Consider the following 26,070-nt stretch of genomic DNA (forward strand, 5'->3'; position numbering starts at 1 on the left):
ATTGGAAAGACTATTAAGCGCCATCTGGCTGAGATGATACTGCCATTAATTAATTAGTGGACGTTCTGGGAAAGACCTGTCTCTTCTTATGAATTAAGCCTTGAAAAAGTCAATTTGTGGACGAAACACGTGTCGGCTGAATTTCTACTAGGCTGAAGTTCTACTACGAAGGTGTCGAATTCTACATTATTTGGCCCGCTTTCCAAACATTTGGGATCTAAGAGATCTGTATATACATTACGTCTTATGTGTCTATGTTGTTTTTATTGTCCTGTGCATTTATATTACGTGTGCTGTAAGTCTGTATGATTGTTTGTATTTTTATTCTTTATATGGATATATTAAAAATTCTAGTTTTGTACCAACAAATGAGGTTTTTTTTGGTGTTTAGAAAGATAGAAGAATGAACACCCTTTTTTTTGTTTTGTTGATTAACTATGCCACTAATAGTGGATTTACTAATGTTATTCATCTATATTTAGTTTGTTACAATTTGTATGTGCTCTATGTTACATATGGTGTGCTCCACTATTTTGTAAATTTATCCAAAAAAATTCTTACAGGGAGGCTGGACTCATACAGTGTGCAGATGTTATTACAACTAAAAAGACGGTTTTCCAAGTGTGGAAGAATAATGAACATCTGTGCATTGGTTTGAAAGGTACACATGAGGAAAGTGAGAAGTACATTTTAGTCCCACTGTGGCTTCACAAATGCCTGTAGCAGAAACATATGTTGCAAACCTTTAAGAAAAAGGCACAACATGTGACTTGAATATGGACAATTGGTCAGGAAAACACAGAAAAGCCAGTTAGCGAGTAACCTTTAGCACTGCCTACAGATAGTTCCTGCTGAGCCAAAGAGAAACCAAACAACACATCTGACATTTTAGACCATAAAGGGTACATATGGCGGGTCCCACACCAAGCCACAACTTATTCCAGCGTCTGGCATACATAGATATGGTGGAAGGACTCCTGTATGCCTGGATGACATCAACAACTTTGGCAGGGTCTTTAAAGGAGATTAATTGTCACTGCTCAATCTCCACACAAGGAGGTGTAGGTTGGCCAGGCCGGGGTGCAACACCCTACACCCTGCTGCTGCGATAGATTCTCCCAAATTGGCAGCCTGATTGGAGGACCGGGGCTTATGCCCAGAAATTCCAGGTACCTCACCCTCTCCTAGGCTGATGTGGAGACACTAGGATGACTTGAGCTTCAGAGATCTGCTTCAGGAGAGGTAGCTAGGGAATGGAGTACAATTGTCCAATGCTCCAATCCATTTCAAATAAGTCCCAGAGGGAGAGCTTTCTTGGCAATTCCAGTGCGCCAAAGCGTGGACATTGCACGTTCTTGGCAGTTGCAAAAAATAATTGAGTCAGGGTTCCCACCAATAGTGGACAACGCCCTATGCCCTCTCTAGGTGTAACTGCCATTTATGATCAGCCAGGCATCACCAGCTGAGTTTATCCGCCTTGGCATCTAAAGATCCTGACAGTTGCTATATTACCAGGTTAATGCCTTGCCGACTCAGCAAGTTCCAGAGGAGTGGACCCTCCTGGCACAGGACCCCACCCCCCTGTGCTTGTTGCAATACCACATGGTGGTGGTGTCCATGAAAACCTGCACCAGCCTCCCTTTGATGGCTGGAAGGAAGGCCTTCAATGGTAGGCAAATCACCCACAACTCCTACAAACTGATGTAGAGGAGAGTCTCTGCCAGATACCACAGTCCTCAGATATCCACCTCTGTTGGGTGGCCTCCCCAACCCAGCAGTCACACGTCCATCACCACAGTCAACTCAGAGAGGGGCAGGGAGAGGGGTCTGTTGCTGGTCTGGTTGCTTTTGGGCTGCAACTACTGCATACCATTTGCAGCCTTCTTCAACTCTTGGATGGAGTTCAAGGGACACTGCTCAGCCTGAAAGGCACCAAGGCAAACAAACCGCTTGTGGCCCACCTTGAACTGCAAGTAGAGTAGGTGGGCCTGCAGGTTAGGGAATGTGCATCCTGCAGATAGAATTGTTAACATCCAGTCTGCTGGATCCAGTGCAGATAGAACCTGGGCCAGCACAAGCAACTCCAATTATTTTTTCTCTTCTTGTTCGGCACAAGAAAGTAGCAGGACTAACATCCAATCATTACTTCCAAGGCCGGTACCCACCGACAGCCTTGTCCAAAAGAGCCTGCACTCCGACAGTTGCTCTGATGAAACTGGCAAGTATGGTGGGTCAAACAGAAATGTCAGAACATAGCTCTGCTGGACAATCTGAAGAACCCAACTTTTATATGTAATGTTCTGCCATCTATGAATAAAGTGGCTGACCCTGCATCCTACCAGATGTTTGTGTGCCACAAAGTCATACTAAAGAGGTTTTGATGTTGACTGAGAGGCAAGACACTGGGACCTGCGCTGCCCTTGTCTATTTGGCGCATTGCCCCCAATCCCAAAAGGGCTGGGTGATCTGGCTTACAGGAAATGGGGCCAATTGTTGTCTATGTGCCATACCCCTAGCATATCCACAAAAAAGACAAAACTTGGGGGGAATTGCCAGACTGGTGTTGAAAGCCGCCAAGAGTGTGCCATGGCTCACCTAGCTTTGAAATGCTCCAGAGCTGAGTCTGCCTTTTCACCAAACAGGTGGGTACGTCAAATGGCATGTCCATTTAGCATGTCTACACATCCATAGAGAAACCAGCGGATCTCATCCATGCATGGCGCAGGGGCACCACACTTGTTCAAACAGCCCTTCCTACACAGTTAGTGGTGTCTAGGCCAGAGTGGATGTTGCGATTGGTCTTATCCTGCCCATCCTGAATAGTTTGATCCAATGAAGCATTCTGGGAATGCTGGTAAGATCTCACTTATCACTGTATAACTTGTCCAGGTAGGCAGCTGGCCTTGCTGGACCTCAAAGCAAGACTGGCGAAAAGTAGATTTTGTCAAACTTTTCTATACACTTGGACAACCTGCCAAGAGGAGCAGTTAGGAAGGTATTTGGGTTAACTTTGCTGGGGGGCACCCCCACCACCAAACTATCAGGAACTGAATGTTGAGGCAAAAAGTCAGGAAGCCTGGAGCTGGTCTATGGCGACAGGTGACCTGCTGATTGACTGGAGGGTCAGAACGTGGTTTAGCCCAAGTTTCAGCTTGTCAGTGAGGGCCGTGTTGTGGGGCAGGCGAAGTTTGGTCAATGCCAGGCCAGGCTGAAGAACCTCAGTGATCACATTTGGTTAAATCTTCGTAGTGGGGAGGTGGAGGTCAAGGGTCTTGGTGGCACTCCTAATAACCACAATGAAAGATGTACTTTCCTCTGTGGCTGTACTAGGAAGGGAAACCAATCCATTATTGGGCGAGGTGTTCAACACAATGGCATCTTGTTGGTCCATATACTAGCAGTCTTCATCATAAAGTGTGTACACTCTTCCCCATCTCCTCCACTGTAGTCTCCATATGGCTGAGCCAAAAAGTGGAATAGGGTTCTAGATCTGAGTGATTGAGTACTGGCTGTGCCATATCAGGATATGGGCGCATCCTCATCAAGAAGAATTCAGCTCGGAATTGGATACCACAATAGGTAGCAGCTCTTTTCCTGACACTCAGGGTAGCGAGGCACAGCAGTTCAAGGCTTCTCAGGGGAAGTGCTGTGGGCTGGAGACTCTGAACGTAGCAATGCAACAAACAACACTTAAATCACTGTCCAGTCAGTGCCTTTACTTTTAAAAAGGAAAGGTAGTGTCAAACAAGTTACATACCTTTGGTAATGCCTTATGTGCTAGAGACTATATTTAGCTGCAGATTACTTGCCTTAGAATTTCCCCAGGCATCAGACTGGACCTGGAAGATTTTTTGTGAGCAGTACCCCTGTGTGCTGGTAGGTGGCATTGATCAGCTCTGTGTGTGTCGTTAGCATCATCCAGACTGGAAGTGACATCCACTGCACTTATACAGGCGGTGTGCTGGCATCAGTTTCTTTTCACACCAGAAGTGCGAGGCCATGAAGAACACTGACCACCGGTGTGGATAAGCAGAACGGTGGAAGGGATACAGCCCTGTCCCTAGAAATCTGTTTGCAGAGCAGGAAGGATGGGTGGGCCGGTAAGGAATGTGCAGCTAGATATAGTCTCTACCACACAAGATATTACCCAAGGTAAGTAACTTGGTCATCTGATAGAAACTTCTAGCTGCAGATTCCTTACCTTAGAATAGATACCCAAGCAATACCATCCCAAGAGGCGGGTCTGCAGACCAATTTCAGACAAGAAAGTCCTGCAGGACTGAATGGGCAAAATGTCTGTCACAACGGAACTGACTTTCCAGGCAGTAGTGTTCGGTAAATGTGTGCAGGTAGGCCCATGTTGCTGTCTGGCAGATATCTGGGACTGGAACTTCACGTGGTAACACAGTGGTCGTAGCTTTGGCTCTGGTGGAATGATCACACAAGCCCTCAGGGGGTGGTTTCTTGGCCAATGAGAAGCAGATTTTAATGCAAAGCCTGACCCATCTGGAGATGGTATTTTTCTGCGCAGCACAACCCTTTTTAGCTCTGCTATACCCCACAAAGAGTTGATCATCCACTTGGAATTCCCGTGTGCAGTCAAGGTAGAACGACAATGCTTGTTTTGGGTCTGGACCGTGGAGACACTCCCCATCATTGAAGGTGTGAGGGGGGAGCGTGGAAAGTAGGCAAGGTGATGGACTGACCTACATGAAAGGACGTGACCACCTTTGGATGAAATCAGGCCCGCGTGCGAAGCACCACTTTGTCAGGATGGATGGGTAAATAGGGTGGCTTAGATGATAAGGCCTGTAGCTCACTAACTTATTGGGCAGATGTTATAGCCATAAGGAAAGCAGTTTGATGGTGAGAAATGCCAGGGAACAATTGTGAAGCGTCTCAAAAGGGAGCACATATTAAGAATACAAACACTAGATTCAAGTCCCACTCAGGCATGATGAAAGGAGAAGGGGAAAAGATGTCCTAAACCTTTCAAGAGTCTATGTACAATGGAAGATTTGAAAAGAGGGTTGATCAGGTAATCTGAGAAATGCAGAGATAGCAGAAAGCTAACGTTTAGGAGTGCCTAGAGGAGCCTAGCTGGGGAAGAAACATAATGAAGAGAAGAACTTCAGAAAGAGGGGCAGAAAGGGGATCGGCATGTCTGTCAGAACAACAAGCCACAAATTTTGTCCAACAGCAGGCATATACCGTCTTGGGGGAGGAAGGCCTGACTGCCAAGATAACATCACAGACTTCGGGCGGAAAGGTCGAAGGCTGTCAACTGCCGCCACTCAATCTCCATGCAAGAAGGCAGAGACTGGCAGGTTCGGATGGAGAACCCTCCCCTGCTGCTGCAACAGAAGATCATCCCAAAGGGGCAGCCTGATCGGAGGATCGATTGCCACGCTCAGTAGTTCCAGATACCAGACTCTCCTTACCCAATCTGGTAGCACAGGATGTCGTGGGCCTGGGCATTGTGGATCTTCTTGAAAACTCTGGGCAGGAGCTGTATGGGCAGAAAGGCATACAGGAGGCCGGAGCTCCACTTGAAACTAAAAGTGTCACCAAGCAAGAGCCGACTTGGAAACTCCAACATGCAAAAATGCTGACAATGTGTCTCGACGGAGGCGAACAGATCTAACCAAGGCTCTCCCCACCGCTGAAAGAGACCTTGCGCCACCTCTTAATGGAGATGACATTCCTGATCCCCTAAGCATCTGCAGCTGAGTTTGTCTGCCGTAGCATTCAGAGGACCTACAGGGTGTTGAATTACCAGGGAAATGCCTTGATGTTCCAACCATGTACAGAAACAGGGCCTCTTGACATAGGGTCCACAACACCCCAGCCCCGTTTGCTGCAGTATCACATAGTGGTGGTGTTGTCCATGAACACCTGCACTAGCCTTCCCTTGATGGAAGGTAGGAAGGCCTTCAATGCTAGTTGAATCACCCACAACTCCAGCAGATTGATGTGGAGTCAGGATTCTGCCAGAGACCAGAGCTCCACCTCTCCCAGATGGGCGCCCTATCCCAGGAGTAATGCATCTGTCACTACAGTGAGATCTGGTTAGGGAAGAAAAAGGGTCTGCTGGTGACCCAATTGCAGTTCATCAGCCACAACTGCATATCTTTCAAGGCTCCCTCCAAGACATGGATCATGTCGGGGAGATGCCCCTGATGCTGTGCCCATTGGAATTTCAGGTCCCACTGCAGAGTCCACATATGCCAACGTGCATTTGTCACCAGCAGGATGCAGGAGTCCATAAGATCCAGCAGCCTCAGAGTCTGTCTTACTGAAATTCAGGATAGAGGCTGAAACATCAGTATCATAGCCTGAATATCCTGGACTCGCAGCTCAGGAGAATAAGCCCAAAACTACACAGTGTCAAGAACAGCTCAGACAAATGGGAGTGTCTGGGAGGGAGTCAGCTGTGATTTCGGCACATTTATAGTGAACCTCAGTGAGTGCAGGAGGTTTGCCGTAGCTGGAGGTGGGAGACAACAGCCTGGGGTGAGGAAGCCTTCAACAGCCTGTCATCGAGATAGGGGACGACTGACACCCCTGATCTCTGCAGATGAGCTGCAACCACCACCATCACTTTGATGAACAGCTGAGGGGTGCTTATTAGGCCAAAAGGGAGCACCGCAAACTGAAAATGCTTGTGGCTAACTGTGAACCACAGGTAACGTCTGTGGGCAGGGAGGACGGGAATATGAAAATATGCATCCTGCAAGTCCAACGCTACCATCCAGTATCCTGTGTCCAAGGCAAACAGAACCTGAGCCAAGGTGAACATTTTGAATTTCTCCTTCCTGAGGAAGTAGTTGAGGGATGCAGGTCTAGGATAGGATGAAGGCCTCTGTCCTCTGTCCTTCTCATCCCCCAGAAAGTAGCAGGAATAGCAACCACAACCTATATCTGACATCAGGACCCTCTCTATGGCTCCCTTGGCCAAGAAAGCCACAACTTCATTGCAGAGAAGAGACAGATGATCCACCATCAGCCTATCTTGAGATGGGGGGAAGGAGTAGCCCTTTCGGACTATCTGCATAACCCACCTCTCTGACATTATGAACTGTCAGTGGGGCAGGCGATGATGTATCCTTCCACCAACTAGGTGCCAGTGATGGTATAAAGGCAGATTAAGAGGATTTGGAGGCTGCAGCTAGGGGTCACAGGGGTCCATGAGGCTTGCGGATACAGCACCCTCGGCCACATACGGGCTGGGGAGCACAGCCAGCATGGTGGAGGGGCAAGAATTGGCATGGCTGGTAGCCCATTTCTGTAGCCACAAGAGCGGCATACAGTGTACTGGGGATGGCACGGGATGGAAGATAAGTCAAAGGACCAGCCCATAGCCTGACTGTCCTCGTATCTCTCAAGCACAGAGTCCGCTTTGTCTCTGAAGAGACGGAAGCTATTGAATGGAACATCCATCAAAGAAGGCGTGACATCACCCGAAAAGCCTATAGTTCTTAGACAGGCGTGGCACCTAAGGGCCATTGTTGACGAAGCCACTATGCCTAGAGAGTTGGTTGTGTCCACATCGAATTGTGAACTTTGCTGCATGTCTCCCATCTGCTACTGCTTGGGCCTCGTAGGACCGTAGGTAGCACTTGTGTACCCATATCCTACAGAGCATTGGAGTAGTGGCCCAAAAGCATGCAGTGTTCACAGACCTCAATGACAGGCTAGTGGATAAAAACATCTTGTTCCTAACTGTCCCCAGCTTCTTGGATTCCCTATCTGGAGGAGCGGTAGAGAATGCGCCAGGGCTAACATGGGAGGTGGAAGCCTGGAGAAGTAAACTCTCAGGAGTGGGGTGTTGTGTGAGAACACTTGCGTCCCCTGGGGTGGGGCTGTGGCGACAGTCAACTGTCCTGCTCACAGGAACGCCGGTGTTGGGTTTGGACCAGGTACCCAAAAGGACATCTGTGAGGGCTTTGTTAAATGGGAAGAGCGGTTCAAATAGGGAGACTCCCAACTGAAGCACCTCTGTCAAGACATAAGTCTTGACCACCGCAGAGGGCAACTGAATGTCGAGGATCACCACAGCCCTATGCACCACCATTGCAAAAGTCACTCCCTTCCACGTAGCCACGGTAGGGAAAGAAAGCATGCCAGCATCTGGGGAAGTATCCAGGCCACTGGCTTCACACAGTTCCTCACATCACTCTGCGTCATGTTCAAAAGGTTAGACTTCAGGGTCCAGTGCCCCTCCCATTTCTCCCCAAGGCCCAGCCCATAATAATAGGGCTCAGGATCCGATCAGGGAGGCAAGGCTCCCGATGGTGCCAGATACTGCTTTGAACGTCGCCCCTCTGGCTCAGTTTTAGAGTCTGGGATCAAAATGGGGATGGAGCCGCTGGTGGACGACATCGAGACAGGCGTCTGGGAAGGTCAAGGTGGCATGACTGACCTAGGTCCAGATCCAGAAGTGGATCCTTGGGGCATCACTGGCACCGGAGCTGCCACTGCGGAACCAGCGAGGGCCCCTGCAGACCCCACGTGGCCTGAATGCATGTCGGAGGGGTCAGCCCACCCAAATACAGCACAGATGATATGATAAAACTCCTTGAGTTGGGAAGGGGTCGCTCGGGCTTCTGGAAACTCTGGGAAGCACGAAGTTGGGCCAGGCTCAATTGCTGAGCGAGGCCCAGAATGCTGAAGCTTCCATGTCTCGTCAGACGCAGAGAAGACGTGGCACGATTCAACGACTTCTTATGTTTGGACTTACCCGAGTGTCCCAAGATTTAGAATGGGACGACGACCTCTGAGTCTGCAACCGGGACGTTCCTCTCGACCAGGAACCTGACCGGCACAGGCGCAAGACTGGCTTCCATGATCTTTAGGAAGTGCTCCCTCAAAGTTTTGGGGTTCATCGTCCGAGCACGAATTCAGGTTGTGGTTGCACTCAAGGCACCACAGGCAAACAAGGTGTGGGTCTGTCACTGACATCAGCCGGTGACATGCACCGCAGGGCTTGAAGCTGGCCTTCCTAGATGACATTCCCCAACACCAGGAAGAAAACCTCAAAAAGCTTTGACAAAACGTTGATAAAAGCTCAGTCAAAAAGTGACTGAGGGGGTAACTCTTCTCAGATCTGTGCTGGCTGATGAGGAAACAAAATGAATGACATCAGCGTGTCTGGGTGGACCCTACATAGGTGCTGTGGACATCACTTCTCGCACTGATGATGCAGGCGATGCAAGCGGACCTGATCGATGTTACCTACCGACGCACAGGGTTACAGCTCATGAAAAATCTTCTGGATACAGTCTGACGCCTGGGGAAATTTTAAGGTAAGGAATCTGCAGCTAGAAGTCTCTATCAGAAACTATTAGCTGCAGACAACTAGCTGCCTATGTAATCACATCAGTTCTTTGTAGTAACAAAGTCATTGTGCTTCAAGAGGAGTGGCTACCAATCACTCCTCAATGGCGAAACCCAAAGCAATTCAACAATGATCCCTCAAGCATTCTTCTTTTTCAATCATCCAAAGAATTAACGTTTCGGTTTCAGAATATGTTCCAGAATCATCTTTATTATTCATCCATTCTAGCCAAAACCGTTTAGTCAATCCTGACTTCATCTGGGATAGAAAACCATACCGTATATGTCACAAGTAAATACTCAATAATTAATTTTATAAATTCCCTAACACCAGGTGATATGCTCAGAACAGAAAACAGAAGACCATTTATAAAATCCATAAAGTATACTGTGTTAAAGTATATCGCATGAAACACTTGATCTGTGAAACACTGACTAAGTATCATGGTGTCAGAGACTTAATGTGTCACAAAAAACACATTAATCTACAGTATAGAATGGAGCAAACAACAGCCATAAATAGCATCAATTATACTTGGAAGTGCAACTTCGGTCGGGTACTAAACTAAACAAGTTAGACAATGCCAAACACCTGCTGTGTCACATTAGGTATATTCATCTCAAGAAGCTGTACTCATTACCATACTCCATGTAATGTGAGGGAAGCAACACCTAGTAATCATGCATATGAATATCATTATCACTCACAAGAATGCTCACCTTATTTATGGAAATACAACCCAGTTCAAAAACCAAATTCACAATGTAAACACCAACTCTATGTGTGCAATACCTGGAATGCACATGTGATATATCAGTCTAACTCCATCCTGAAAACCTTAATGTGAGATTACTAATTAGCAGATTACCAAATAATATAAAAAATCAACAGCTACTTGAAAGAGTCTGGGTCATCTTACCTACACCCAAGATAGAATCTGTAACAAAACCATATACGTCGTGGGTCAGTGTATTTCCTGCCCAAAGGGTACACTTCTTACACAAGTAAAAAAAAAAAAAAAAAAAAAAAGCCCATTGACTCACGCCTCAATACAATATTACCGCTGGAAACAATACAGAGGTCAGTAGAGATGCGTGTCTGTGGCGTTTTACGTAGGCATCATCTTGGACCAAAGATTTATACCCAAGTTTAGAAAACAACCATTTCTCCTTTAATTATAGTATAGTATTGTGATTCTTCAGTACGACTGTGTGTGTGTTGCATTCTGTGTGGGCGACCATCTTAGAACCTGAATTTAGATCCAAAAATAGAAGGCAAACTATCTATAGGCATAATTTTCGTAAGGCCAGGTATTTCTGTACATTATATTCTATACCTTTTATAGTTTACCAGTCTCGCATCTTGATGTATCCAAATGCGATTATCCATCTCATCTCCCATACTAATATTACGTATTCACATTTTAGGGACTTCAAATAAAAATCCTAAGTAATCACATGAGATAGAAAAGGAACATATCCTATTATCTGACGATCTAACATCTCAAATTGCCAATGGGTCCTATCTGAATAAGTACATTGATATAACATATGAACACTTGAGTGACTTCACCAAATGTCCCTACAATAAGTCAGAGTAAGCATTACACCACAGTGGATGAACCCCAGAGGTAACTGGACACCTTCCCTCAAATTCACATTATGGTATTTTCAAAGTCCCAGGACATTCTATCACTCATCTAACAGAAAGTATGGCTATTCATGATCTGTTTTATAACCTTGCTCCACAGCTTTCAGTTTCATTAACCACAGTGCTTCAAAGTGGTGTAGGTGCAGTTCCCAATTACCCCCCTTACGATTAGCACTGACTACATCATTCCCATGAAATTGATAAGTGATGCTTGGAAGACGATTTGAGGTATCCTATTGCAGTGCATACTGCATCATGTGGGACAAGTCTTCCACACACCAACACACCATAATGTGAATGTGCCAAAGCAATCAAGTTCATCTGAGGGAATTCCAAACTTCTACAGGGAGTGCCCTGCTTGTTTGCATGTGGTTCTTCCGGGAAGTGGGGAGGGAAGTGCAACAGGTGTACCTTGAACCTATGAAGACCTACACTCCTCACTGACAGCACAGACCCAGCTCAGAACATCACCTGGCAAGCATGTCCCCTGTGGAAACCCCCACATCTAATCTTGAGGGTAACTAAAGACGAAGCACAATTGCTTTCCTGATGGGCTGGTGTCTTGTGGCACTGACACTTGTTAGAGGTGACATAAAGGTATAAAACTGAACACAGAGCACTCTTCAGGGGCTAGTCCTCTGGGGCACTGGCCTCCCCGGGATGCAGCTATGTAACCACTGTGCATGGTATGGTTGTTCTTGGCCCTGCAGCCCTAGGGAATGCCACTTATAAATGGTTCGAAAAAATTGAGATTCTGCAGCTCCGATGGTCAAAGTGCAGTTTTGTTTCACACCTGGCTATGTGCTTAAGCCTGCAGGAAAGTATTCTTAGGGTCTACTAGCTGCTAAAAGTTTGTGGTGTTACTGGTGAGATTTTAAAAACACTGTACCCTCTGCTTCTTTCTGACAGCAGGGAGCTGTGAAGCGCTTAGAACCTGTCCTCAAATCCTGCCATCTTCTTTAGCAAAAGGTCTTCCTTCAGCAGCACTCCATGGCCCTATAAGGCACACTATACAATCTGACTGTGCCTCCCAGCCACTTGCATGGTGTCCGTGAGTCCAGCAAAAGTCAGACATGACCAGACCACAAAAGACCAAGGGAACCCTCTAATCCAGGGTCCCCAGCAAGCTTAACTTCTACTGCCCTCACAGGGAGTTGGAAGGGCACTCCATTACTGCAGAGGCCCAACAAGTACAAGTTTGAAATCCTCTACAGGCAGGAGTGCATCATCATGCTGGTCCTACCTTCCTCTGTGGTTCTCTCAAAACCTTTGTGGTAAGATTTAAATTTGGAGACATAATATGCTCTAGTAGGAGGATTTATCTTCTCAATACAGACCTGACACAAGGAAGTTTTGTGTCTGTGCTGTAGCATCAATACTTTGCCAGATTTTACAGGACCGATTTGGGAGTGATACACTTGTTAACCGGTTTACTACCCTGGTCTATTTCGAGTTCAGGAAAGAAAAAGAAAAATACAAGATTTGTTGAACCCTGATAAAGTCTGTTTCAGGACGAAACACATTGGATGAGCTAGACTGCAGTGTTTGAAGAACAATAATAAAATCAACTGAATACCATATTATGGCTACCGCCTCGTGATGAACTGAAAAAAAAATCTGTTTGTTTTGTGGATTGTGATTAACATTTGACCAAATTAATGTTTAGCTAATTCTTTGAGCATTCCCTTAAGTGTATGATTTTCTATTTATAATCAATGGTCCCGGGCACTGGAACTATAAGAGGCTGAGTGCTATGTTTGATACACAGAATTACTGACACTGGTGCAGTCATTCAGGAACAGCACTGCTCTTTTGTATGCATGCTGACACAGCAATTCTCCACCCCAGAAAGAAATAGTGCGAGATGCACACAAGCTGCCCCACCACTTCCACAGCTTTCAGGGATTTTCAGAGATTGCAGAATCAAGTTGTGGCCTACAAGATCTCCACCTCTCCTTTCCCCCCAAGACTTCAAAGAAAACCTCTGGTAAAGTTGGCCCCATAGTTCTACCTGTTCCCCTCTAGTCAGAAGGACATGCCTTGGTAGGTCAGTGACTGCCAGATAATCACCCTATTGAGACTTCTCCCTCATTGTCTCTCTCTATCAGAAAGCCAATACGACCCTTATGGACCTATCGTCCAGGGAAGGTTTATGAACTGCTAGAATGCATAAGAGTTATTCAGTTGGCCATGCATGTTTAACACCCATAAATGATTAGGGTTGATTCTTGAAAATATTGCAAAGACAGAGCACTGATATGGCTTTTTTTGTATTCAGGACCATTTTAAACATAGAAAAAGTCATGCCCATCGGCACCCCCCAGTTCCTTGCACCAGTCCATTGAACTCTAAATGGTATTCTAAAGGGTCTATTGACCCGCCCATTCTTCCTCCATTCCTAGCCCATCAGAATAGGGTGCTGGTAATAACCTAGAACCAATTGGTCCTGTCAGCGCCGGAATCAACATCGAGCGCCATTGTTCAGACTGAGTAGATGGGTATCAAAATGGGGCTGAAGCTGGCAGCGCCAGGAGCATCAGCGTCGGGACCCGCTTTGTAGAAGGTTGCTAGACCAGATCAGATCCACTAGGGCCCATCTGAGCAGAGGCCAAATCTGTCATGTCACAAAATCTGTCATAAAATCACCCTGGTGGAGAAGGGGAATTACATTTGCAGAGTGGCCATATGGCAGTGTTCTGAAAGGATGTAATGGTCTGAGGTCTAAGATTGGTCTGAGAGACGCATCTTTTTTGGGAATTAGGAAATACAGGGAGTAAACTCCCATGCCCTGGTGTTGTAATGGAACTGGTTCTATGGCCCCTTTGAGAAGAAGAGAGTGTACTTACTCTTTGAGAAGACTGAGATGTTCTTGGGAAAGTCTGCGAGTACGAGAGGGTTTGTTTGGTGGAATGAAAGTGAGCTCCAAACAGTAACCATTTTGAATAATTGAAAGCACCCATCGATCTGTGGTAGTTTGAGACCATTGTGGGTAAAAATTTTGTAGCCTTCCCCCTACAGGAGTGGTGTGAGGTGGATGCAGTCATTGTTTGGTGGTGGATGAGGAGCCTGTAGATGTAGATGCTGTTCCTCATTCTTTGTTATTGTTCCCTCTATACAAACCTCTATAATAACTTCTGGAGTATGATTGAGAGGTGGGCTTTGTTTGTGTGGAAGACTGGTCTGTAAAGGATGACCAAAAGCCTCTTGAGAACCCCAGCAATGAAAATTACCTTGTTGTGTGCTGGCTTGGAGTGCCCCCATAGCTTTGGCAGTTTGAGTATCCTTGTTGAGCTTTTTAAGTGTAGTATCAACTTGTGGACCAAATAAGTGCTCTTTATCGAAGGGCATGTTTAACACTGCCTGCTGTACTTCTGGTTTAAAGCCTGCGCACCTGAGTCAGGCATGTCGTATTTTGATGACGCTGTTATCAATACTGCGTGCTGCTGTATCAGCAGCATCCAGCGCACATCTAATAGAATTATTTGTGATAATTTGCCCTTCAGCTTCAATTTCTGCACCTCTTTTACAATATTCCTCATGGGGATTTTGTAGAAGCTCTTCCATGACATCCCAGTATGACCTGTCATAGCCTGATAGTAACACCTGTGAGTTAGCAATACGCCAGTGATTGGCTGCTTGAGCTGCCACCCTTTTAACTGCCGCATCCAGATTTTCACTTTCTTTCTCAGGAGGGGGTGTGTCTCCTGTTGATTGGCTGTTAGTCCTTTTGCGAGCAGTTGAGGCAACAATGGAGTCAGGAGGAATCTGAGCCTTAATAAATATAGGATTAGTGGATGCAGCTTTACATTTTGTATATACTCAGGGAGTGATAACTTGTGCTCTCACTGGTTCTTTAAAGATTTAATCTGAGTACCTGAGCATGCCTGGCAGCATGGGAAGAAACTGACTTTCCTTGTGTGTTGTGCCCAGGGTATCAAATAAAAAATCTTCTTTTTGGGATCAGTATACATGTGCACGTCACGAAATGCAGCTGCTCTATCTATAACCTGCTGATCTGAGGTGGAATCCTCAGGTGGTGAGGGTCTAGCTGGGAAGAGATCCGGATCATTAGATGTAATAGGATCTGGATGATATGTATCCCATGGGTCTGGGTCATCTAATGTGTCTCCTAAGTCCTGAGCCCCATCCGGGGGTGAATTAGGTGGTGTAAACCCCAAAGGAGGTGGAGATGTTGATGGAGGAGAAGGATCTGGAGAAGGAGGTGGAAGCAGGGGTGTGGAATTTTTAAAATAATGTACTTGGCCAAGGGTCAAAATGCTAATGAAATCCACGTGTCCTGAAAAAACCACTTGTCCCACCTACTTCCTACATCAATTATAAGGGCTGACACGGAAACATGCAATATGTTTTTATTTTGTTTTATTAAACTAATAACTATTCATTGCTTCGTAGTCATGCTAAAGAAAAACTTGAAAAGCAGCTACATTATCCCTATTGTCCAAAAGTATGGAAATTGTATAGGATTACAGCAGTAAATGATCTTGCATGGCAAGCTGCTCTAAGGCTCATTAATGACAATACTTCAGTAGTTTCGATAGATGTGGCCTCTTATGCCCGCACACATGCTTTGTGCCTCCTGTTGTAAGCCAGAGATCAATAGCTCTGCTGGGGTCATAGTCCTCAAAGTTGGGTCCTTCTATTTCAAGAAGCATTACATCTTGATTTAACCATGTTCTTAGTGGGTTCTTAATGACATTCATTGCAGAAAACACGTTCAGCTTCTGCTGTAGACACACTAAATGTGAACATCATCTTCATAAGCTTTAATATATTAGTTAACAGGGAAGGTTTTGTTGCTAGCAGGGTGGAGTATGCAGGCAATACAGGAATGCCTTTGGTCTGAAAGCTTTTCATATGGGTTTTAAGTCCACAAAACTCCTCTACAATTGCCAACCGCTCGTCTTAAAAGTACTTAAAAATGTCGAACAATTGCCTCAATATCAGAGAGCACATATTTAAACAGTTCCTCTCTACTCTCTGGCCATAATGTATAATCAAATGCCTGAAATACTTGAACTGGCATGGAATTAAAATTTGCAAACCTGTCATCAATGTACTTAATTACACTGTCAATGAGCTCACTGTCACTTTGGATTGTTGCTGCTGGTGGACAGCAGCCTTTATTTCCCAGCCATCAGTAGAAATGTGTCCAAACTTTTTTCTTCAGGGTGGTGCCATTTTTTAAACTGCTGCATGTATTCACTCAACTCACTCTTAAGGCCTACTGGGGTCAATGAACACCTCTCTACAACAGGTGGAACATGCAATAAAAGCAGTTCATTAGACTGAAAGAATTCAGAAAGCTGAGACAGTGGCTTTAGAACATCTCTCAGGCTGTAAAGTTTTTTTTATAAATGTAAAGCTAGTTACAATTGAGAGGTACTTTTTTGCCTTAGCAGCAGGATAATCACTCCCAGCTGCAACCTGTCCGAGGTGTAGAACCACTGTCTGCAGGTTTTGTTGGCTGCCAAATCCCTGGTTTTCCTGGATACCCATCTAAACTGTTTAATATCAGTGAAATGTGCAACGTTTTCATCAATTATTCTTGAAATGTGTTTGGCATTTCTTCGCCTCTTAGGACTATACCAGTAAAATTTGAAAATCCATTTAAAAGTTTCTTCAAACTGACAAATAGAGTGTTTGGATTGTACAGTGTCTAGAATCCCAAGCTGAAGTTTGTGAGCTACACAGTGGAATGGTAGAAGAAAAGGAATGTTTTTTTTTTTATTTTATTTTTTTAAGTGCTGCAACTCCTCCATTAGATCCTATCATAATTGCAGCACCATCAAAATTGACAGCTATTAGTGATGGGCCTAAATATTCTGTAGACCTCATACCTACTAAATCCCAAAATAACCTCTGGATTCCTTAAGCTATACCATCCAGAACACCGTGAGCATGTGCATGTTCAAGTGGAACAAGATCTGCAAATAGAGTGTAGGGTTTCCCATCACCGACTACTCTCACCAGCAATTTCAATGATGGCACTATCTGTGCTTCCGTCAGCAATAATGCAAATGAAGCGAGAATTTTAAACTATTTTTTTGACGTCTTGTCGAAGTATATCTGCCTCACATCTTATGAACTCTGAGGCTTTTTCACAGTTTGCATAATTTTCTCCTATATCCACAGCAGCTTTCTTCATAGCCCTACATATGGTTTCCATGTCCGAGAGTGGCTTACCTTGTTTTGCAATTAGGTAAGCATTGTTAAACGAGATGGTCAGTTTCTTTCTTTCTCTTTCCTTCAGCTTTTGCAGTGCTTGCATGATGAGGGGCTGCTCTATAGGAGGACTGGAATTTGAGGTACTCGCTCTAAGAGTCTGAGAGCGCAACTCAGTTTCTTTCATTTCTTGGTGGTGCCATGAAACATATGTCCCATGTGCCTTACTAGCTTCATGAGCTCTAATTGGTTGAATGTGCAAATGGTCACATCCACTTAAGAATGCATTTCTACCTGACACTGAATAGCTGACTGCTACAGTAGGATATTTTTGGCAAATAGTGCAGTACATTTTTGGTCCTTCTCCTACCTGGCTTTCCTTCAGGGCTAGCCATCGCCAGGATTCCACCCAGTGAGACTGAAAAACTTGTTTTCTTTTTTCAGCATCATACCTTTTGTTCTTGTTTAGGTTAGGATTATGTGGGGTGGTACAACACGAACCTCGGTTGGTCCTTTTTGGTTTCCTTCACCTGGCTTTTCTTTATCAGTGTCTTTACTTCTTTTGAATCCAAAGTTGAAAAGACTTTGCTGAGACATATTTGCCTGTCAACAGGACAAAGTGATCAAGTCTGAGACTACTAGATTCAGTTTTATACTCACAGTCCAGAAACGTGGAGCCTGTTGCAACAAGCCTTTCACATAGAAGACTCCAATAAATCTAGAGACACTTTTCCAAACTCTCTGAGAACAAGGGGCTGAGGCAGCCTGCTGCAATGAAGCTTTATGCTGCTATGGTTCCTAGTGATTCTGTTTCCTGCACAGTAGACCTAGAAGCCAAGAAAAGATGTATACTAAGAACAAGGATGTGGGCTTTGGAAAAGGATAGACTTATCTAAATGGGACTCAAATTTACCATCCATGTTACCATAAAAAAATTCAAAACCATTAGAAATTATGTATAATTGACTGCGTAAGAAAGATACCTCCTGTGATAAATGTTCCTGCTAGGGAGAGAGATGGGAGTTTTCTCTAGCAGCAGTCAAAGTTAGTGTAGAGGGTTAATAAATATGCTTGCTGCAAAGAACAGATTTATATTTTATGCCATAGCTGAGTGGATAAGTAAAGTCAGAGCCTTTACAAGTGCTCCCAAACAAATGAATGCATGTGAAAGGGGGCATTGGGGAGATGAGGGGCTGGGTGTTAGTGAGGGAATCCGAGGTGGTCATGGGGTGAGGGGGGCACCAAAAAAGTATGTCGCACAGGGCGTCACCAGCGCTAGAGCCGGCCCTGATCTGACGTCACAGGATGAACGACGACAGTGTACACAAGGTCAAATGGAGGAAATTGAGCAAATCCCAGCAGCACTTTTTGCTCAGATTTATACGTCTTGACCTTTGTCATTTTGAATGTTTGCACAAGCCTACTGTGATGTTAAAGAAACCAAATTTTTTACATAGCAGAAAATAGCGTTAATTGTTCAATATATAAGCAAAGGCAATATAAAACGGACGCTGAGCAATCTTCTCTGTGCACCTACTTGTTGGATCTGTTTACCATATATTTTATGTCCAAGAATGAAAGGCTGAGTCGGCCTTGCAGGAATTTGAAATGGTGACTTCTAATCAGAGACAAGCGGCCATCTCACTGAGCCATCTCTGTAAGTTAACTCTGTCTGTGATCCATAGTTCTCTTGACTGCAAAAATATGGAGCACTTAGAATCTTGCTAAATGATTCTGTATTAAAAAACAGGACTTGTTATGTATAACCCAGAATGCCCCACATCCATTCTTGGGAATACCAATTATAACCCTAATGGACAGAAGCACCAGTGGAAAGTGTCAAGCGCCTCGACTGCTCTTTCCCCTCTACTTCCATGTGTTTGGGCCAGATGCTTGTTCAGCTTTGTCTAGCTCCGGCTAACATACTATATTCAGGAGCCTCTTTTATATGTTTTTCTGCTTAAAAGAAATTAATGCATGTGAAAGGGGGCATTGAGGAGATGAGGGGCCGGGTGTTAGTGAGGGAATCCGAGGTGGTCATGGGGTGAGGGGGTCACCAAAAAGTCTGTCGCACAGGGCGTCACCAGCACTAGAGCCGGCCCTGATCTGACGTCACAGGATGAACGACGACAGTGTACACAAGGTCAAATGGAGGAAATTGAGCAAATCCCAGCAGCACTTTTTGCTCAGATTTACACGTCTTGACCTTTGTAATTTTGAATGTTTGCACAAGCCTACTGTGATGTTAAAGAAACCAAATTTTTTACATAGCAGAAAATAGCGTTAATTGTTCAATATATAAGCAAAGGCAATATAAAACGGACGCTGAGCAATCTTCTCTGTGCACCTACTTGTTGGATCTGTTTACCATATATTTTATGTCCAAGAATGAAAGGCTGAGTCGGCCTTGCAGGAATTTGAAATGGTGACTTCTAATCAGAGACAAGCGGCCATCTCACTGAGCCATCTCTGTAAGTTAACTCTGTCTGTGAGCCATAGTTCTCTTGACTGCAAAAATATGGAGCACTTAGAATCTGGCTAAATGATTCTGTATTAAAAAACAGGACTTGTTATGTATAACCCAGAATGCCCCACATCCATTCTTGGGAATACCAATTATAACCCTAATGGACAGAAGCACCAGTGGAAAGTGTCAAACGCCTCGACTGCTCTTTCCCCTCTACTTCCATGTGTTTGGGCCAGATGCTTGTTCAGCTTTGTCTAGCTCCAGCTAACATACTATATTCAGGAGCCTCTTTTATATGTTTTTCTGCTTAAAAGAAATTAGCAAAATCATAGTGTCTCCTAAATGTAACGTCTTTTTTATGAGGGTTGTACACAAATTACAAATGTACTGGTGCCACTAACGACTGAGTTTATTAAACCTTAAACCACACAAGTAGATTAAATCAAAGTCTGTTTAAAGTAGAAAATAGTGTGCAGCTTTCTGTTTAATTAGACAGGCAGTTGCTGCATTCATAGAGAAGTTCTAGACTCCCCGCCCCATGAAAAGGAGGCTGTATGATGCTTAAAGGAACAGTATCCAAATGGCCCCCTTTCTCTTCCCAGGTCATTAGGCAGGGCGGGCTACCGTCATTACACAAACGTACGTACGTACTTGTAATGACAATGGCCTGCCCTGCCTAATGATCATACGGGGAGCAAGGCCCTTTATTTACTGTTAAACAAGGACCTTGCTGCCCATGTCATCATTAGGCAGGGCAGGGCAGGCCAGGCCATCGTCATTACAAGTAGTGCATATGTACGCCTTTGCGTACATTTAAACAAGGGCCTTGCTGCCCATGTGATCATTAGGCAGAGCTGGCCATCATCATTACACATATGTATGTACTTGTAATGACGATGGCCTGTCCTACCCAGTGCCTAATTTGTGCTTGTTGCTTCCGGTGCTGAGCACTAGCACTTATTTTTGAGAGCCGGCACTTTTTCTTCAGGCCCAAGCATTTGCTGCGAGCAAAAAACACATATGGGAAAGAGGGAGGAAGAGAAAACGAAAAAGCTTCACAATGGGAGAAAGGATAAAGCTGCAAAAGTGAGCTGAAGGGGCAGGGAGTGCCAGTGGCTTTAAAGGGATTGAAGAGGCAGCCACCCGAGACGGCTTCAGGATTACGCTGTCTGAGTATTCCGTGTTCCCACATTTAATGAGCAGCCCCGGGTTTAAGTGGAGGCCTTTGAGCACCGGCACATTTTAATTTACAAATTAAGCTGGCCCCTGCTTAATCATCATCACACAGGCAGCAAGGTCCTTGTTTAACAGTAAATAAAGGATCTTTGCTTCCCGTGTGATCATTAGGCAGGGCAGGCCATCATCATTACACAAACGTACGTATGTACTTGTATGAGTTTCTCGGCTCCGACCATGGCCGGAAGGCAGTGGCAAACCAGTGACTTCTTTAGATGTAGTCTTTACCAGAGTGGAATGGGTCTTTTTACTCAAGGACGGCGCAGACTGCAATGGTTGACTTTCAATGTTGAATTGAACATCTGAGTTTGAGTCTTCAAAGGAAAAGGCCTGTTCTTGTTGTGGATCCTCTTGTGCATGCTCGTCGCTGAAGATGTCCGGTGTGTCATCGGGGGTCCGAGAAGCCATTTTCATCCAATGAGCTCTTCGGTCTGAGTGTTTTCTTCAACTGAAAAGATCGACGCGCGTCACAGGTCTGCTCGTTGTGGCCGGGGGAGAGACACGTTACACATCTGGTGGTGGTTGGTGTGTGGAAATTTAGAGTGGCATCGAGGGCAAAACAAAATAGAGTCCATTCCACCAGGTTTGCATAGTTGGATGTCACATGGAGGAGGTAGGCCCAAAGAGGGCCTGAGAGGGCCGTGTATGCCCCAAAAGTCAGAGTCGATTACGGTTGTAAGTTGGAACCGAAGGCAGAGTGAGGTAAGAAAATGCGATCGAACAATGCTGATGGTGACAGAAAGATGGATAGAGAACTGTTTTGTATTGTACTGTGCCGAGAACTCAGAGCAAGAGGAACACACGTTCGAACCCAACGGCCGAAAGAAACAATCTAACAAAGGTCTCTATGCCCAGGCACAGTATTACTGAGAGGAGAAGTCACTCAATCACGTGACTCTGAAAGCTTCTTTGAAGCATTTCCAGGCAGAAGAAATGTCAAGTTGAGTCAATTTGTTTAAGTTGTTTTTGTAAAGTATTTTAAATCACCCTACAGAGGCCTCAGAGCACTTTTGGGTAGGATACATGTTGAAAGGAGTGGCAGATTCCAGTATGATACATTGCAACATCAGATACTGGGGAGCCATGATCATCCAACAGCGATGGAGTGTTTGAAGAAACCCATTGTCAGATATGCACCCAAAAGGGATAACAAATCCTTTAAGAAAAGAAAAAGTGTTGAAAAGGTAGGCGAGATTGGAATAGCATGTCTTAGGATTTTAACCTGGAAAGAGCTAAAGAATTTCCATGAAGCAGAACTCAGGACCACATAATTAATTGTGAAATACATTGTGGGAAGCAGAGTAATAACACCAAACATTAGGGAGGACCAGAGTACAGGGTAAGGGGGAAGCAAACTCCCTCATGAAAAATAAAGTGAAATGTAGAATCTAGGATACGCATATCCCTCACAAAGCTAACCTATTTGGCATCATAGATTCTACAACAATCACAAATTTAATAAATGAGTTGGGGAGGTGACTGCACCCTGGTGTCCCCAAAGGACCAAACCCTGTGGTTCCTGCAGGCAGGACTATTCTACATAAATATGCACACCGTGGACACTACGTGTAGTACTCAAAGAACATAATTAGAGGCCATGAACTGATTGTAGTACCCACAAGGCATGGAAAAATTTACAAAGGGGGATTGTTACCTTGCAGACAGGATTGTAGCATAGCCATGCTCAGGGAGTTGGTAAACTGAACACTGGGAATAGTGGTGCATTGGTCGTGCAAGTCATAGCTGTCAATCTAGATCAAGCGTCATAAGTAATGCACACTTGGCAAGGCCTTACACTCATATAAAAGAGAAAATGGAACATCTATATGTAAGGCATACGGGATAGGTCTCCTTCGTTAGTTATGACCGCCTTGGTCTCAAATGCGTTGCTACATCGGGTCAGGTAGTGTTTGAGGGGTGCCTGCAGCAGATGCCCATCTGGCCTCACTTGCCCATCTCTCCATAAACACTTAAATTGTCACAGCCATTTTGGCTCTGACACACAACTTATACTGGGTGACCATCTTGGCTCAGAGGCACGACTGATTCCAGAGGCTAGAGCTGGCCCAGATTCCAGTTTCTGAACACGATGCTGGCCTCAACATGGATGCCTGAGTCATAAGAGGAGGGGTACACGTTTCATCCAAAAGGCAGGCAATCTATTACCAGGGTATTTACATATTCAATGTTTGGTTAATAATGTCTTTCACAAATGTCTTGAGATTAACCAAATCACGGTTGTGTGATCTGTCAGTTTGCAAGGTTCTCATTGCCCCCAGTAATGGTTCTGACAGGACAACCACACACCTTGTAGGTCCTAATCAATAAGGCATCTATGTCATAACAAGAACACTCAAACTACTCTTGGCACAAACATGCCCAAAGTATAGTCCAGTTCCGAGCCACCTACTGGGCTATGAGCTTAAAATCTGAACAGCACTTTCAGATAAATCAATATTTGCATATTGATCCACAAGAATAATACAATTACCTACTACTTCAAACGATATCATGCGCACAACAGGGCTAAAAGCGATATAGTTGGTTAAGTGTTTGCCACTCAAAGGGTGCATGTAGCTCATGTAACATTCTTTGCCTAAATCAACTTCACACATTACACAACCCAAGCACCAACACACAAATACCCACCCAAACACAACTCCAAGTTAGCTAAGCGTTTACCCCCAAAAATAGTACATCCAACAACTATCATGAAGTAATTTAATAAACAAACCACATCCTTGTACACCTGATACATAACAACTAACTGAAGCTAAGCGATGGACAACCATGAACTCCAGCAAAAAAAAGAAAAACATCAATGGATCCATAAGGCTATCTTTTCAACCATTTCAACAGCATCAATTACTGAAAAATACATTCATCTTCCCAATACACCAGCTGCTATTCATTATGACTCTGCTGGGTGTTGGCAGGCTGTTTAAGTTTCCAAGTTTCGCATGATGCCATGCGACTCTGGGTGATCCAGATTGGGCCTCCACTTCCTCATTACTTGCTTCTCCCAGGTGTTATGGTCGGAAGTACAGACTTTGGGGTTTATGACCACAGAGATGGCATGTGCAGCAGAAGGTAGACATTTCTGACCTCAGTGTGTGCAGTGGTCTCAGGCTGACCTCCTCTGTAGATCTGATCCTATATGTGAGAGGCAAGGGTCAACCTAGAGGGTGCTGGAGTTCAGGCCTGTGTAACAAGGCTGAAGAAGGAGCAGCAGTCCAAAAGGAGCACCACTGTACAACTTGGACACAGGACGCCTGAAAGAACCTCCATAGCATGCAGAAGGAGGACTGTATCAGAGACAGACAGGATTACACTAACCACAGTGAAGAACTGCACCCATGTATATTGTGGAGGAAGTTGGTTCCACCACACGAAGTTACATGCCAGGCCTTGAACCATACTTGCAGCCCCTTTGGGTAGGTGCCTGATGAGCCCCAAGCTGGATCTGGACACACTGCGAATGAAGAACTGTTTTTGACATGACAAGTAGTAAGTGAGCCCACTCAACTAGATATTGACTCTGCACTATGACATGTGGAAGAAGACTGATGCACTTTTACGTGCAGTGAGGAAGATGAAGAAATCTATGGAGGGTTTTTATCTGGAGAAAGGCCGTTCTATGTGGAGTTGATTGCCAATTTTCTTGGTCTTTGGTACTAACACCTGGGCCAGAATGAGAGACATTATGACCATCAAGACCAAAAGGCTAGCAAAAGGACTCTCAGATTCAGAAGAGGCTCAAACTTCACAAAAGCAAAGAATTCTGGGGGAAGAAGTATGTTTTTTTTAACACTTGCTCAATCTGCTAGTGTGTTTTTGAGGGTCTACAGCTTGAAGCTGGGTGACATAGTTCTGAAATTAATTATCGGCTATGGAGGAACCTGTATGCCTCTGTGCAGTGGGTAGGACTGTTACCTGGCTTGTATTGTATGTTTGGCATACCTGCAGGGTTGGGCAACTGAAGAAAAGGTTGGTTCATTGTTGGTGATGGGGAAGCAGACTTCAAAGTACAGTTGGGAGTAAGTTTATCCTACTGTGGTTGGTTTTGTTGGCCCTCTGCTCTCCCTTTCTTTACCTTAAACCATCACAGGAGTAGCTGAGGTTTGGTTTGTGGGGTTGTAGAGTGTATTTACTATACTATATTTCTCAGTATTATACTCAGAGTTGCAAAGATAAGTTCTTCAAAAAATTGTGTTTGTACTCGTTGTGCATCTACTTCAAACTGTATTCAATAAATACAGTTAAGCACAATATAAGTCAGCTTAAACAGCAAAACCCAGAACCAAATTCACGATCAGCATGCCACTCCTCTCAGACTTTTATTGACCACAGTTAATGTGTTTTTGAAAGCACTCCAGGACCGTATCAGTAGTGGGAATACTCTGTACAAATACACTTATTGTAATGGAATATATAATTCGGATGTCACTAGTGATGTTTTTGTTGGCATGATGTGTTTGGTCATGAGCAGAGCAATGGGTAGATGTAGTTATATCTGAGTTGCTAATCAAAAGTGGTAAATATGAATAATTTTGAGATTCTGGCTTGTAACTATACCGTTCAGTGAATTAATATGTTTAAGAGAATTAAGGGATTTCTGATTGTCAGTTTGTAATCAAAATAGTGAACCATAATTCTTTAAAACAAATGCAATTGTGAATATTCCATTTATGTAATACAAAAAATAAAGAGTGTACATAGAAACAGCAAGTAACCAGCTAAAGTTATTGAATACAATCAATGTGCGAAAACAGGAAATTGCAGTGATGGGAAGTAAACAATCATTTCACAGCAGAAGGTGCTCATTCCATGTTCAGTTAGAGTAAATTGAGCTGCATACTTCTGCTACCATTACAGTCCTCACTCATACAAAAAAGTACACATGCAAAGTATATCCATAAACATTTTCAATAAAGCAAATTTCATAGATTCCTACCTGTGACACATTGAAAATTAGATAAGAATAGTTCCCGCTTTCGAAAGTGTCCAAGCTATCACCATCATCCCAAAACAGATCCCCAAAAGCTTTGCCACTGTCAGAAAGGGTGGCAATTAAGCAAAGGGGATTCCCACTGCTCACCCAGGTGGTGGTGTTTGGTTTCTAAAGAGGAGATGAAAGAAACACAGAAAAGTTATGAGCGACAACGTCCTGTTTTCAAGTGCTTAAAAAAAAAATAAA

General features: G+C 44.5%; 1 protein-coding gene across 2 annotated transcripts in view; it reads right to left on the reverse strand.

The window, feature by feature from the left end:
• The window catches only part of GAA (alpha glucosidase), a 480,333-nt gene that overhangs the window by 37,242 nt on the left and 417,021 nt on the right, over nt 1-26,070 (reverse strand). For both annotated transcript variants that reach the window (XM_069209906.1, XM_069209907.1), the window contains exon 18: nt 25,828-25,992. In XM_069209906.1, the coding sequence (XP_069066007.1) occupies nt 25,828-25,992 (165 nt within the window). The remainder of the gene's footprint in view (nt 1-25,827; nt 25,993-26,070) is intronic.

This window comes from Pleurodeles waltl, chromosome 10, assembly GCF_031143425.1.
Source record: "Pleurodeles waltl isolate 20211129_DDA chromosome 10, aPleWal1.hap1.20221129, whole genome shotgun sequence".
Taxonomy (NCBI): Eukaryota; Metazoa; Chordata; class Amphibia; order Caudata; family Salamandridae; genus Pleurodeles; species Pleurodeles waltl.